The sequence below is a fragment of the Barbus barbus genome (assembly GCF_936440315.1).
Source record: "Barbus barbus genome assembly, chromosome: 31".
In the NCBI taxonomy this organism is placed as follows: Eukaryota; Metazoa; Chordata; class Actinopteri; order Cypriniformes; family Cyprinidae; genus Barbus; species Barbus barbus.
In genome coordinates, this window is record NC_136759.1 from 5,725,687 (window position 1) to 5,741,089 (window position 15,403).

At 38.3% G+C, this 15,403-nt stretch overlaps 1 protein-coding gene across 5 annotated transcripts in view; it reads right to left on the bottom strand.

The window, feature by feature from the left end:
* Positions 1–15,403, bottom strand: part of LOC306851583 (roundabout homolog 2-like) — a 194,717-nt gene that overhangs the window by 69,955 nt on the left and 109,359 nt on the right. For all 5 annotated transcript variants that reach the window (XM_079387938.1, XM_079387936.1, XM_079387937.1 and 2 more), the window contains exons 3-5: positions 6,250–6,407; positions 5,164–5,284; positions 4,661–4,799 (exon numbers count right to left, since the gene is read on the bottom strand). In XM_079387938.1, the coding sequence (XP_079244064.1) occupies positions 4,661–4,799; positions 5,164–5,284; positions 6,250–6,407 (418 nt within the window). The remainder of the gene's footprint in view (positions 1–4,660; positions 4,800–5,163; positions 5,285–6,249; positions 6,408–15,403) is intronic.

Here is a 15,403-nt window from a genome sequence, read left to right on the forward strand (position 1 = left end):
GGTCAACTGGTTTCCAATCCGTTATCTACCACATACGCAAGCTCTTTGAAGTCAGACATCTACATAATCAGGAGCGAGAGAGCCGATGAGGAAAATACAAGTGACTCTGCAAGACGGGCGACGGCTGAGAATGTCAAAATTAAAATAATCCGCCGCTTCAGAGACGGGAAATAAAATAAGACGACAAGACACGTGTTTAGTCTAGTCTGGGTCTTGTGATAATTATGTGCTTCAAGACTGTGAGTTATTTAATTATTAGATTGTCATTGTTTCTTTTTCAAAACCCAATTAATTTCTTGATATGCTTCTTGGAAAGAAAAGAGAAGAAGCATGTTGAATTATTACCTGACAGATACACTGATTGTGGCACTCGCTGAATTAATTACTATGTATGTTTTAGCTGACAGCTGAATAATGTAGATTAATCTAATTGTTTCTTACAAAACTAATAAACCAAGAAAAGTCTTCATGGAAATGCACAGAACGACATTTGTGATCTGATGAAAGGAACATGGTAAAGTAATTATAACTTAATCTTTATGAATTTATTACGTTTAGCAATTGGACAGTATAAGGACAGAATATAATTATGACGAATGGACTAAAAATAAACCAGTGTTAGTACCATTGAAAAAATATTTCATTAATAGTTTTAATTTTAAAGTTTTAGTAATTTTGTTACTATATATATATATATATATATATATATATATATATATATATATATATATACAGTGCCCTCCATAAGTATTGGAACAGTAAAGACAAAATTGCTCTGTTGGCTGTGGAGTCAAGACATTTACAAATATGATTAAAAGATGAATATGAGACAAAACTACAGAATGTCACATTTTATTATTGGGTGATTCAACACATAGATGTTTTACCAGCTAAGAAGTTCAGCACTTTTAGAGTTTCATCCCTCTATCTGATGTGAGCATAAGTATTGGAACAGTTACCTCACAGGTCTTTCTAAGTGATCAGCTGTGTCCTGTTGCATTAATTCTTCAGATATTAAAAGCAGAGAATGTGTCGTATCAGTTATATCCATTACTTCTGCATTCTGAATCTTGCATTTGATGATGACACACACAAACCAGGATGAAGATGAGGGAGCTGACTTTGAGAGAAAAGCAAGCAATTTGGATGCTAAAAGAAAAGAGGAAGTCAGTTAGAGCTCTAGCAAAAACAAAGGGCATGGAGAAAAGGCAGCGACACCAGCAGCCAACAACGACCTGATCGGCTGAGAAAACAACAGTAGTTGATGACAGACAAATCATAAAAGCTGTGAAAATGAACCTTAAAAGACGTGTCTGTAAAATCACCAACAACTTCCAGAAAGCTGGGGTGATGCTCTGACAATCTACTGTCCTCAGGAGACTTTGACACAGAATTACAGATGCTACACAGCAAGATGCAAACCTCTGACCAGCACCAAAAATAGAAAGACAAGATTAGAGTTTGCAAAAAAGCACAAAGGTGAGCCAGAAGAGTTTTGGAACTGTGTTCATGGACCGATGAGACAAAGATCAACCTTTATCTAAGTGATGGGAAAGCAAAAATGTGGAGAAAAAAAGGGAACTGCAAATGATCCCAAGCATACAGCCTCATCTGTAAAGCATGGTGGAGGTGGTGTCATGGCATGGGCATGCATGGCTGCCTCTGGAACAGGCCCTCTCAACTTTACTGCTAAATGCATCAAGTCTGCTAAATTGGATTACAAAAGACGAATTGAAGCCCACTTTAACACCTCAACAAATTCCCGGCAGGTGTGGGATGGAATTAGGGCAATATTGAACTACAAGGGAATAACATCTGCTTCTGTAAGTAGGGCTGCCACGCTAGCAGAGGAATTAAACCTGTTTTGAGAGGGAGAACAAGGACACTTTGTTGCCCCAGCTGCCCTCCAACGACAACACGGCACCTGTCCTGAGCCTTCATGAAGTGAGACTCTACCTTAGTAACGTCAACCCCAGGAAGGCATCTGGTCCAGACGGAGTGCTGGGCCGGGTGCTAAAGGACTGTGCGGTCGAGCTGGCAGAGGTCTTCACAACCATATTTAACATGTCGCTGTCCAAGTCATGGGTCCCAGCATGTTTCAAAGCAGCCACATTCATTCCTGTCCCCCAAAAAGCTAATGTCACATGCCTAAATGACTACAGGCCTGTGGTACTCACACATATCCCTGCCAAGTGTCTGGAACGGCTGGTCATGAAACACATAAAAAAGGCCTTATTATGGACCTTATTATGTTTACATTCTATGTATTTGCACTTTAAGAAACTGCACTGTCGATTGAGGCTCTAATGTAATCTCGTTGTTTTACAACAATGCCAATAAAATTATTTATTCATTATTCATACTGATGACTTAATGTATGATGACAGTAGCAGAATGAATTTGGAAGGGTACAAAATCATCTTGCCTACCAATATTCAAGAAAATGCCACCAGATTCAATGGGAAGTGCTTCATATTGCATCAGGACGATGACCCAAAACACCCTGCCAGTTCAGTCAAGGAATTTATAAGAGCAAAGAAATGGAAAGTCTTAGATTGCCCAAGTCAATCTCCAGATTTAAATCTGACTGAACATGAATTTCACCAGCTGGAGAGGAGAGTAAAGGCAGAAACTCCCCAAAACAAGCATCAACTGGAATTGGCTGCATTAAAGGCTGGGAAAAGTATTTCAAAGGATGAGACCAAGAGTCTGGTGATGTCTATGGGTCACAGACTCACTGCTGTGATTGTGTGCAAGGGATCTGCAACTAAATAATAGCTTTTAATCTTTTATATCTGCCTTATGTTCAACTGTCCCAATACTTATGCTCACATCAATGAGTGGGATGAACTCTAAAAGTGCTGTTCTTTTTATTTGGTAAAACATGTATGTGTTGAAACGGCTAATAATAAAATGTGACATTCTGTAGTTTTGTCTCATATTCATCTTTTAATCATATTTGCAAATGTCTTGACTCCACAGCCAACAGAGCAAATGTGGCAACTAGCTCTTTTTAAATAATTTATTCTATTTCAGCTAATGCTTATTTTATTTCAAGCAATGAAAATGTTTTTTTCAATGGTTTTAATTTTAGTTTCAGTTTTAATTAACTATAAAACTCTGCAATAAATGGATATAAATTCAACCACACTAGTTCCAGAGCCCATATTAAAGTAAATATTCTGACATGATTTGTAGTGCAAAACTATGAAAACAACAATAAAAAGTGGCCTTTCAGAACTGTTGAACAGGAGTATTTTGAAATCTGTGTAGATATGGAGTGTGTGGGAAAAGTACACAGACCAGACAGTTTATTTTGTCTGCGTGCTTGTGAGAGCATGTGGCCTGGTGACCTGTGCCATATCACAGACACAGACAAACAAACATGGCATGATAGCACTCAAAAAACACAAGCGCTGCTCACATCCTTATCTGCTGGCTGAGGACATACACATGTTTGGAACCGTCTCAATCGCTGATGCCGTTTTGACTCTTGCTGCAGAATATTTATTTGAATACTTGACTCTTTGAATATTTCATCTACAAAAAAATACCATGACTTTATTATGGGTTTTGCAAATGGTACAATGGTAATATTGTGTTTTTGAGCATGTGAACTTTTAGCAAGTGAACTTTGTTTTAGATCTTAAATCTTTATATTTAAAAGAGATTTGCCTAAATAAATAAATAAATAAAATAAAAATGAAAAAAAAAAACAAAAATCAATTTAAATGCGACTAAATAAATCAAACAATAAATAAAAGACATAAAACATTCTAATATGCTTATTTGGTTCTCAGAAAATACTTATTATTATTATTATTATTATCAAAATTGAAAACAGTTGTGCTGCTTAATAGTTTTTTTCTGGAAATCATAATAGTTTTCAGGATTCTTTGATGAATAGAAAGTTGAAAAGAACAGCATTTATTTGAAATATAAATATTTTCACTGATTTTAAATGTATTTACTGTCAGTTTAATGCATCCCTGCTAAATAAAAGTATTCATTTCTTTAAAATAAAAAAACTGACCCCAAAATTGTATAATAAAAAGGGAATTTAATCATTTAGATAAAAAAAACACCATAGTACTTTTTTGTATAAGTAAAAAGCAAAATATGAACAAAAATAATAATATTAAATATTAAAATATTAATTCTCAGCCCTATGATCATTTCCTATCTTATCTTGTGTTTTTTATGAATTCGATCCCAGATTTATTGCTTTTGACACAATGTATCTCTTCCATGACTAAACTTTTTTTGTATGGCCTGAAGGATGATCTTTGTCAAAAGTGTTCTCATCCTCTCTCCCTCTCTTTATCTCACCATCACAGTTTGAATGAAGAGGCCTGAGGGTTCGTAACGTCTCTTTTGCCGTGCCAGAGCCTCACCTGCACTGGTCCACCTGCAGCCTCACCTGTCTTTACCTCAGGGCCTCAGCACCGAGCAAAAGAACACAACCACTGAGGCCCACGATGCAGCTCTGGCTTATATTATCTGCAGGGGGCCTCACGACGGAGCTGGTGTGTTTCTGAAAATGGGCCTCAGCATGGAGCTCAACACCTACATCACAGACGGCTTTTATGGCTGTGCGAGCAGACGTTTGAAATAATGCTTTAGGTTGGCAGACGTTTCAGCCAGTGTGTCCCCATCTCACCTCCCGCGGGGGACGTCAATTTCATCTTTTTTCCAGCGGACGGTAGGCTGCGGGTCTCCCTGCACCTGACAGCGAAACTCCACCGCCTCCTCCTCCAGAACCACCTGGTTAATGGGCCGTCGTAGGAGCGTGGGCCTCTCTGAAAGACACGTAGACAAGAAAAGGACATAAGGGACACGGAGACCTCATTCACACGCCGTGACTCAGCATCGAGTCACAGATCCCGAACAGAAGCTCTCACAGAGATTTGTGGTATTGTGTAAGAGTATCAAATGCTTTTGTGCTCCAGCATGTTTTATGACTAACATGAAGACACAAGCATAATAGAGGAATTAAACATGTCACATTCTCTCACGCTGGAAAAATCGTTCAAACTTGCTTGTTTACAAAAGCATCAACTATGAGCTGAGATGTTAAACATTTTAAGAGCATGACTGAAATATTTTTTTATATTTTAAGAAATTTTTGTGGTTTAGAAATGTCAGACTAGAGGTGGCACGTACCGAACACAGTGACCTGGGCCGTCTCACTGTCTCTCTCACCGACCATGTTGGTGCCCACGCAGATGTACATGCCAGCATCACTTTTCCTCGTGTTGGAGATCATCAGCTTCCCTCCACGGATCTGAAGGGGAAGACAGGAACGTTACAGTCTCTGCGACAACTCATGCGATAAGTTACTGCGGCACTCTCTGTGGGGCTACCTGAAGTTAAATGCCTTGCTCGAGGGCAAAATAGATGTGGTTTATGATTCATCTTTTGCTGGTTTTGAACTTTTAGATTCTAGATTCAAAGCTAGATCATTAACCACCATTCCAAGCTTTCTTTGTTGCAAAAAAGTGTCAATTAATTTAGAAAGATTTATCTTTGAACAATACACCTTTGTAGGATACTGGAAACATAACCAGCCAAGTGTCAGAATGTTTTTAATTATTTAGCAGACACTTTTATCCAAAGCGACTTACAAATGAGGACAACAGAAGCAATCAAAACCAACAAAAGAGCAACAATATGTAAGCGCTATGACAAGTCTCAGTTAGCCTAACAATATTTAAAAAAATTTTTTTTTTTACAAAACAAAAAGTAAAAACAAACAAAAAAACAACAACAAAAAACGGCTTTGGAGAGAAAAACGAAACAAGGGCTTTAGAGAACAAAACAAAACAAATAAACAGCAACAAAAAAACAAAGTAAAACAAGACAAAACAAAACCCATACAAGTGTAACAAAATACATAAATGCTAAGTTTTTTCTTGCAAAATCAAGCAAGCGAATTTAAAGGATATTGTTTTAGATTTTTTTGTTATATTTACCCAGAGTTTGAAAAATTCAATATTATTAAATAATTAAATTATATTAAATAAAAATATAAATAATTTATAATATTTTTAAATAATGAAATAAAATAAAAACAATACAATTCATACAAACAAACTGAATATGAATAGGGTCGCAAAGAGGTAGAACATTTCTGGGAAAATATCCAGAAACATTCCAGGTCTTTTTGGACACTTTCCTGGAATTTTTGTAAACTTTTCAGAAAATTGTCAGAGCTTTGCAACCCAAATATGAATAGTCGCCATTTCTCACCTTGATCCTGTCATCCTTCTCATCGATTCGTACTTTGTCTTTCTTCCAGTAGATGGTGGGTTCCGGGTGTCCACGAGGGGGAACGCACTCCAGGATGGCCGGCTCTCCAGCAGCCACCACCACATCCGTAGGGTTCTGTCTGAAATCATCACGTAACACTGAAACAGAGAGAGAGAGCAAAAAAGATTAGCTCGTTCTTTAACCATTTGCAAATTTAGTCATGCTTACAATCCCCGAGGCACAAATAAATGTTCTTTTGTTGCTGAAACAGATGTCATTTCATTAAGTCCTCTAAAATGCTAACACTCCAGCAGTGCTCAAATGTTAGCTTCCATTCAACAGGGGTGCAGAGAGACACCTGTTTGAAAGTTCTGTTAAGTATTTTGAGGTCACGGGAACACCAGACGCAGTAAATCACTGTGAAGGCACCCGTCTGCAGGAGGGTGTGTACAAATTTTATTTGATAGGGTGACTACAAGAAAAACTTAATTGGACTTAATGGGGTTCCCTATCGAGACAGGAGAACAAATAGAGTGAGGGAAGATATATTGTGCCCTCCAGCTCTGTGTCACTTATATGCGTGGAGCAGAGGAACAGCAACACACACATACACACACACGCGCGCGCAGTCGGTGGGTGGGCGGGTAAATCTGTGCCAACTAATCACCCATGCTCACCCTTTCATCACCAACTATGCCTCTGGCCATGACTAATGTAGCAATAAACTCGACAGCAAAAACATACATGAGGTCACCCAATTATCAGCAATGAATAAATGCAATGAATTAATAAACACACCTGTACACATCTTCACATTCATCAACACCGCTTTATTAATAAATGAGTTGAGTAATTATACTCTAGCGCTGACCTGTGAGAGACAAAAGGATAGATCTGTCAACTGATCATGCGTTAATAGAGAAAAATTCTCTCAACTTGTCTTAGTTAAGATTTATGAATCAGATAATGACTTTAAAGTGATTTAATAATAATTATGAAAGAGAGCACTCAGACTCAAAAATATGATTGGATAAATCATGTCTAAAGCTGTTAAAACTCAAACATGAGTTGAATGGTGTATTAATGCAACAAATATAATAATAATTATTATTGTTATTATTATATTAGACACTTTTACCATGATACAGTTGCAGTAGTTTTCTAATAAACACAATAATAAACATAATAATAATAAATTATTATTATTATACGAACCACTTGATTTTTATATCAGTGTCAGTGGTACATCCCTGCATTAAACATGCCATAGAGTTGCTAAGGTGTTTTGAGCAGTTTCTAATGTTTTGCAGTGCAAAGACAGTTGGTAGGTTGTTGCTCAAAAGAGCACACTAACAAGTCTGTATGAGATTCTGGTCTCTTATATATGGCTCGGGTCCTTCAACGCAAGTCTGTGGCTTTTTTCAAACACTTGAAAAAGTAAGAGCACACCTCTCCTCAACAAACTGCATGATATCAGAAATCACTCAAGGGCAAGTTACATGCTGAAGCTTAGTGATTTGTTCAAATGAGAATAACGCTGTAAAGTAAGACAAAGCGCTGTGCATGTGTAGCTTTACATTTCTTAACTTCATGACTTTTTCTGGCCTCAGGCCGTATACAGATATTCAATACGCATAATTACATTTTCATCCTTCCAAAAGCCTCGACTTTCAGCTCTCTTACAAGTCTCTTTCTCTCTCTCCGGGTGCGATGAGCCTCTCGATCTTCCATCTGATTAATATTTATGTATTGTTCGTCTCCCTCCCCCGCATGCTAGCGAGAGCAGCATCTGTCTGTCAGGCTGGAGGCTAAAGGAGAGGCTTATCTGCCGAATATTCCTCCGCCACCCTCCTCCTCTCCCTCCTGGAGGACGGCTGGTAGAGGTGGAGGGGGTGTTTTTTGGGCAACATTGGCAACTTTGCAGTTTCTTTGGCTAGATTTCAAAACTTTCGGAGTGAAGTTAAGGGTTTGTGGTGGAAAAGTGTAACAGGAGATGATGCAATGGAAGGAAGCCAAGAGGATCATTAAAAAAAGGACAGATGCTACTTTGTACTTAAGTGTGTTTGGAGTTGTCAGATATAGTCAATGCCAAAGGCAATTAAAGGGCCCGATATTCCAGTGTCTTTTCTTTATTTCTTTACTTTCTGCACCTTATACATCTATTAAAAAAAAAAAAAAAACCCAGCCAATCCTTGAAACAAGATTGTAAATGTTCTCTAAATTGTACTACAGCCTAAAAATCTCTTATGTAATTTATGTGTATTTATGTGTTTCATCTATTTTACAGATGAAACATTTATTGTCTATATGTCTTTGACTAAAAATTTCTTAAAAATATGTAAACAGAAAATGTAATTTACTAAAGTGAAAGTTAACTGTAAAAATGTTCAAAGATTATAAAAAAATTTAAATTGTTCAAATATATATATAATTTTTTGACTGTACAATCTTATATACATACACACACACACACACGCGCACACACACGCGCGCACACACACACACACTTATATACATAGCTACACACATACATATAAAGTTGTGAATGATATATAATAAATTATTCCCTATTAATTACTACTAGATATATATATATATATATATATACACACACACATTTAGAATTTTATAAAATAACCTTTTTAAATAGTTTTCTGTAATCTTATTTTTTGTATAATTGTCACAATTTTTACAGTTAACCTGTAATTTAACAGTAATTTTTTTTTATAATAATTGTATAATTTCAAAAAATAATTCCAAGTTGTTAATGATTAAATATAATATAATATAATATAATACAATATATGATTTTACATACCATACTTAAAGAAATACAATACTTATCAAATAATTTCAAAATAAATGGGCAAGACCACACACACAGACCTGTGGAGTGGATAATATGGTAATGTTTGCATATAAATCAGTTTGTTTTTACCCATCATGCACTGCAGTGCTGGTAGCTTGTGTCTGCAGAGCCAGCAAAGGTCAGAACGCAGTGGGATTACAGCACAGAACTGGCCTAGAGCAATATCACACTCCTACTGCACTTTATAACAACAACATACTGATCGAGAGAGAGGTACAGAAAACGACTGCGGACAGATGAGTGTTTTCCCAGCATGCTATAAGCAGTGATAGCATTTCATTTGAGTGCCTCTCAAAAGTGTTCACTACAGCCGATGCTGTGTCTGATGTGGCTCTCGCATGAAATAGTGTAAATATGTCACTTTGAGAGAAATAGCACATTTTTTCCCCCCTCTGCGCTGCCCCTGGGTCTGTGCGTATACATGCCTGTGTGTGTGTGGTGAGAGGTACAGGCAAGAGTAATGTGAAAATGTGTCCCAGTCCGTAGTGGGTAAGAAAGCTGTTCCATTTGTTTGTAGGGTATATCAGTCCTGTTATGAGCTCGAGCCCCAGTGACCCCTGTAAACCCCATCTATACACCCTCACACTGCAAATAAAGCCCTCCAGACACGCACACACTTATTGCCTTCATCAACTTCACCTTCCTCCTCTCTAAATGCTATACATACTAGCATTAACAGCTGCACAAACATTGCTGCCTCTATCCCAAAGCCACACACACGTTACTCTCTCTAGTAGAAAATCTACAGACAATCTCTGTCACAGCACTTTTTAACTGTCCATTCATGTACAAACATGTTTTATATGTGAGCATGGACAAAAAAGAGAGTCTCTGTGTCACCGGGTTTTGGGCTCTTAAAGGGACAGTTCACCTAAATATGAAGCTTTAGTCATTGTTAACTCAATGTCACTTTTTTCAAGAAAATAAGAACTACTTTCATACTTTTATAGTCTTTTGTGTACATTTTAAATCTTGAAAGGTACGGTTTCATCGTAGTGGCATATATAATAGTGATGATTTCTTGTATTGGAATATAAATATTGATACAATGTGAAAAAATTACTTTTCAAATGTGTAAATAAAAATGACTGGAGTATAAGTGAATCAAGAAAAAAATGTTGGTGAACGTAAGAAAAAATTTGAAAAAGGGAATAAATAATGTGTTGCTACACACTGTTAAATGATTTTCAGTTGGTCTATTTCAGAATTTCATGTTTAATTCAACTTGCTTATCTGTAATTGTTTATGAAATTTACTAGCAATTTCTAAATGAAAATAGGTTCTACACCAAATTTGTTTCAGTGCACATGTAAGAATAGCCAAAGTTTAGGGCTACGATGTAGCAATTACTGTATAATTAGCTTAATTTTACAAAAAAACAGAAGGTTAAACGAAGGTGTATGTACTGGCAACCGAACACCTCTCACCTTCAAAAAGCTGCACCTCCACCTTTAGGCTAACAAGACTGCCGCTAGCCAACCCGGTAATGACTTCCGCCCCATGCTAACGCCTCCGACTGGACCCTTGGCTCCGGAACACAAGCTCATCACAAACAATATCATTAACTCTTAATGAACCTCTCTGCTCGTTGCTCTGTCCTCTACGTGCACTTCCCAAATTTAATTTAGCCTAATCCCAGGCTTTATGGTAATGCATAGCCCATTAAAATGTTAGCTAAAAACTCATTAAAATTCACTCAAAGTAATAGCTTCATTACTGTGATATTACTGAAAAGCAAAGACAAAACGAGGAAGATGGGGAGAAGGAGAGAGGAATGATGAGAGAATGGGATACAAAAAAAGAGAATGACGTCTTTCTAAGCACTTAATTGTGACTGAAAACAGCATTAATTTGCATAATACACACAGACACTAGGTGGCTAATTTTCACTGTGACTTGGTAATTAAACACCCCTCATAACTAAAGACACATTTCCTTCCAAAAAATAATTCCTGTGTTAAAATGACACCCTGACCAGTTGCAGAGAATAGATTCCCAGTGGATCTATCCATCCGTCATCCATCCCTATTTATCTGTCTGTCTGTTCATCCATCCACCCATCCATCCATCCATCCATCCATCCATCCATCCATCCATGTATCTATCCATCTTTCTAGCCAACCATCCATCCGTCTGTTTACCTGTCCATCCATCCATGTATCTATCCATCTTTCTAGCCAACCATCCATCTAACCACCCATCCATCCGTCTGTTCACCTGTCCATCCATCCATGTATCTATCCATAAATCCATCCATCTATCACCCATCCATCCGTCCATCCATTCATCCATCCGCCCAACGTCCATCCATCCATCCATCCATCCATCCATCCATCCATCCATCCATCCATCCATCCATCAGTCTATCCATCCATGTATTCATCTGTCTGCCCATCCATCCATTCTTTTTTTGCCCATCCATCTGTCTGCCTGTCCATCTATCCATCCATGTATCCATCCATCTGGCTGTCTGTCCATCCACTCATCCATCGATCCATCTATCCATCTATCCATCTATCCATCCATCCATCCATCCATCCATACTAAAAATCAAATCAAACAAATACAAAATCTTCCCTCTGCCACACAATAGCTTTGTTTGAGCAACAGACTGAAATCGAAAGTTTCTCAGTGAAAATGTGAAAAAGAGCAGTGTCAACATTTCACTAAACATTTCCTTTGTCTTCAACAAATGAAACCAAATCATACAGTTTTGAAAGAAGGAGGTAAGAAGAGGAAAGAAAAAAAAAGTCAGTGTCAAGAGTAAATAATCACAGAAAATGACATGCTTTATTGGTGAGCAGCAGAGGTATGCTAGCTGGACCAGCACTAATCACCATAACCACCTTGGCCAACATGGAAACTTATACTGGACTAAACTGGTTTTCCAGCTGCGAACAGCGTGATCCACACACCGCAGATGGTCAGGCACTTCAAAAGCCACCCACATATTCCAAAGAAAGTTCCAGCAGCCGTACGGTGAGCCTGATCGACCGTAATGAACAACTCCTGAGTTTTGAAGACTCGGCGGTGCGGTGAGAAACCTGCTACAGCGAACGCATGATCAAAAGCCAAACCTTCTCCCTCCTCCGAAGCTCATCTACTATTTCTACATGCTTCGGATTCACACGAACTTCCAAAGGAGAGAGCGAGCGAGAAAGAGGGAAAGATTAATAAAATGAAAACTGCTCTTAATTCCACAGATATCAAAGATCTCCATTGCTTTATGAAGGTGCTGAACTCCGTTTGGTCTATTTTTATGTGACTGAGGAGATGGCTTTCTTGAGATCTCCCTCTGCTCCATCCTTTCTCCTGCTCTTTAATTAGTTTGTCAAGATGGGGAAACGTCATGAAAAACGTCCTTAGGGAACTCTTTCGTAGAATCAGAGCTGTGGTCAATTTATACTCTCTCTCTCTATATATATATTTCTTTGTGGGTCAGAGGTAATTTTAGCATGGCTGCCTTTTGGATTTTCCCTCTGCCTGCATGGTCTGAGCAGAGACATGTCACTTCAGATGAGTGGGGTTTAGACTGGAAATGGGCTGAAATCAATCTCTCTCTCCCTTTCAAAGATTCTCTCCATCCCTAAAGGAACAGTTGCAAGAAGATGAGGAATAGCATAAGGTAAAAATATGACCTATTAGCTATGTTTGCATCATGCTTGGACTGTTTTCATGTGATGTGTTTTGGTGGGATTCATTCATGTGGAAGTGATGCACTGTGACGCAAACTCTGCTGGGAGTGACAGAAGCCAGCTGCATTGTGAAAACACGTTCACACAAGCAAACACAACATTTCAATACAGTAACAGCAGGTGTGAGCTACATCCAGTAAGAGAGAAATCTAATCTGCTACTTTTCATAAGCCAATTAAGGATTTTCCATTAAACAGCACTGAAAAAAATCTACAACTACGCATTTAGCAGATGAAGATTACATTTATGCAAAATAAAATGTCAATATCCCATAAAATCTCTAAAATACATTTTCTGTCATCTTTAATTAAAGGAATAGTTCACTGAAAAATAAAAACATGCTGAATATTTATTCACCCTCAGGCTATCCAAGATGTAGATGAGCTTGTTTCTTTATCTGAACAGATTTGAAGAAATGTAGCATTGCATCAGTTGCCCACAATGGATCCTCTGCAGTGAATGGGTGCCGTCAGAATGAGAGTCCAAACAGCTGATAAAAACATCACAAGTAATCCACACCACTCCAGTCCATCAATTAATGCCTTGTGAAGCGAAAAGCTGCATGTTTATAAGAAACTAATTAATCCATCCATAAGGTGTTTTAACTTTAAACCATTGCTTCCAGCCAAAATATGAGTCCATACTACATAATGGATTATTGTGATGTTTTTATTAGCTGTTTGGACTCTCATTCTGATGGCACCCGTTCACTACAGAAGATCAAGCAAGTGATGCAATGCTAAATTTCTCCAAGCCTGAGAAAGAAACATACTCATCTACATTTTGAATGGCCCGAGGGTTAATTATGAGTTAATTTTAACTCATAACTAACTAATGAGTTTATTTTGAGTAGATTTTTATTTTTGCATGAACTATTCCTTTAAGAAACAGATCCCGAAGCTTCAGGATCTGACATTGTAGGCTGACCTTAGAAAGGTAACATGAGCCCCACGGTGGAGCTCTGTGAAGAGGCCTAATGCTAGCGTTCAATAGAGCGCCATTCAGGCTAACAGTTTCACTTATGTGCAACACGCACATCCACACGCACAGACACAATGGGGCTGAAAGAAAATATGTGTCGTTTGCGCTGATTGCAGTCTTCTACTTTAATGCTTTGCTGCAGTTAATTGAACTAGATGGTGGTTTGTGAAAAGGTGTTTCATATCAACTGCGTCCCTCGTTTAATTAAACTCTCTGCTGGAGACACCACATTACTGAACCAGCGCTGAGCCTCTGAGTGAGTGTAAATGTGTGTGTGTGTGTGTGTGTGTTTCTGACAACTCACAATGACATTACATATCTACTTTGTATTTGCCTAGACAGCAAAGCAAAAATGCTAAATCAGCATAACTATCCATCCATGCATCTATCTATCTATCAATCTATCCATCCATCCATCCATCCATCCATCCATCCATCCATCCGTCCATCCGTCCGTCCGTCCGTCCATCTGTCTCTCCATTTATCTACCTGTCCATCCATCCATTTTCCTTTAAGACTGCTACATCCATACTCATAATAATAAAATAACCTTTGTAATGGCCAGTCACACTGTGTGTGTGTGTGTGTGTGTATATGAGTGAGAGAGAGAGAGAGAGAGAGAGAGAGAGAGAGTGGTAACAGGGGTCTGGTGTTAAATCTAAGTCAGCTCTCAGCTCTCACACTGACGTTAAAAATGATTTAATGATGGTTTTATGGATCTTAACAGGAGAGGAAGAGTGACAATTACACTGGATATGCTGATGACCTTTACAGCAGTTTGTGCCATGAATAGATGGAAAGAAGCCGGTGTGTGTGTGCCTGAAAAAAGTGAGTTAGATGAGGAAATGCGATATGTGAACATTCTGAGCATCTTTCTGCAGTCCTTTGTGGTTGAGTTGCATGTGTGTGTTGCATCGGAGGGCGAGATTAATGGTCCTTCAGCTTAAACGAACCAAAGCAAAAGAGAGAAAGAAAACAGACAGTGCGCTGCTAACCCTTTACAACTAAACACTTGAAATAAATTCATTGGTACGTTTGCAAACTCAGCATCTTTTCAACATTAGCCACAGCTCATCAAACACACATATACACAGCGAGTTGAGATGGAAAACAGAAGATCATTATTCCAGCACCAGTGACGGAGCTGTATCTCCTCTTTTGCATCACATCCAACAAAAGACTGAATTCTTATTGTCAGAACAGCTTATATAGACCTGCACATCCTTGTACATCACACAGCTGCACATCAAAACACACCTGGTGCCTTCTTAACAGATGTTCCTTTCTGTCTTCAATGGTTTCTCACAATCCTTAAATAGATCTGGCCTGCATGCTTTCTGTACAATTAGCCTGGGTCTGAACTGCTCCACAAAGTAGAGATAAACACGCATGATGAGACAAAGCCACATACGACCCTTTCCACGCCACACTGAGTCATTTGTACGATGCTCTTGCTGTTAATTGCATCACAGGCTGCGGGAGGTAATTGTGTTTGTCTGGCTGTAATTGGCTGGCTGCCGCAATGCAGTGGGAACGGATCTTCTATCGCTTTCAGAACGCCAATGCTCTTTGTATACAGCAGCGGATCTAGTTTCAAAACATGTTTTAG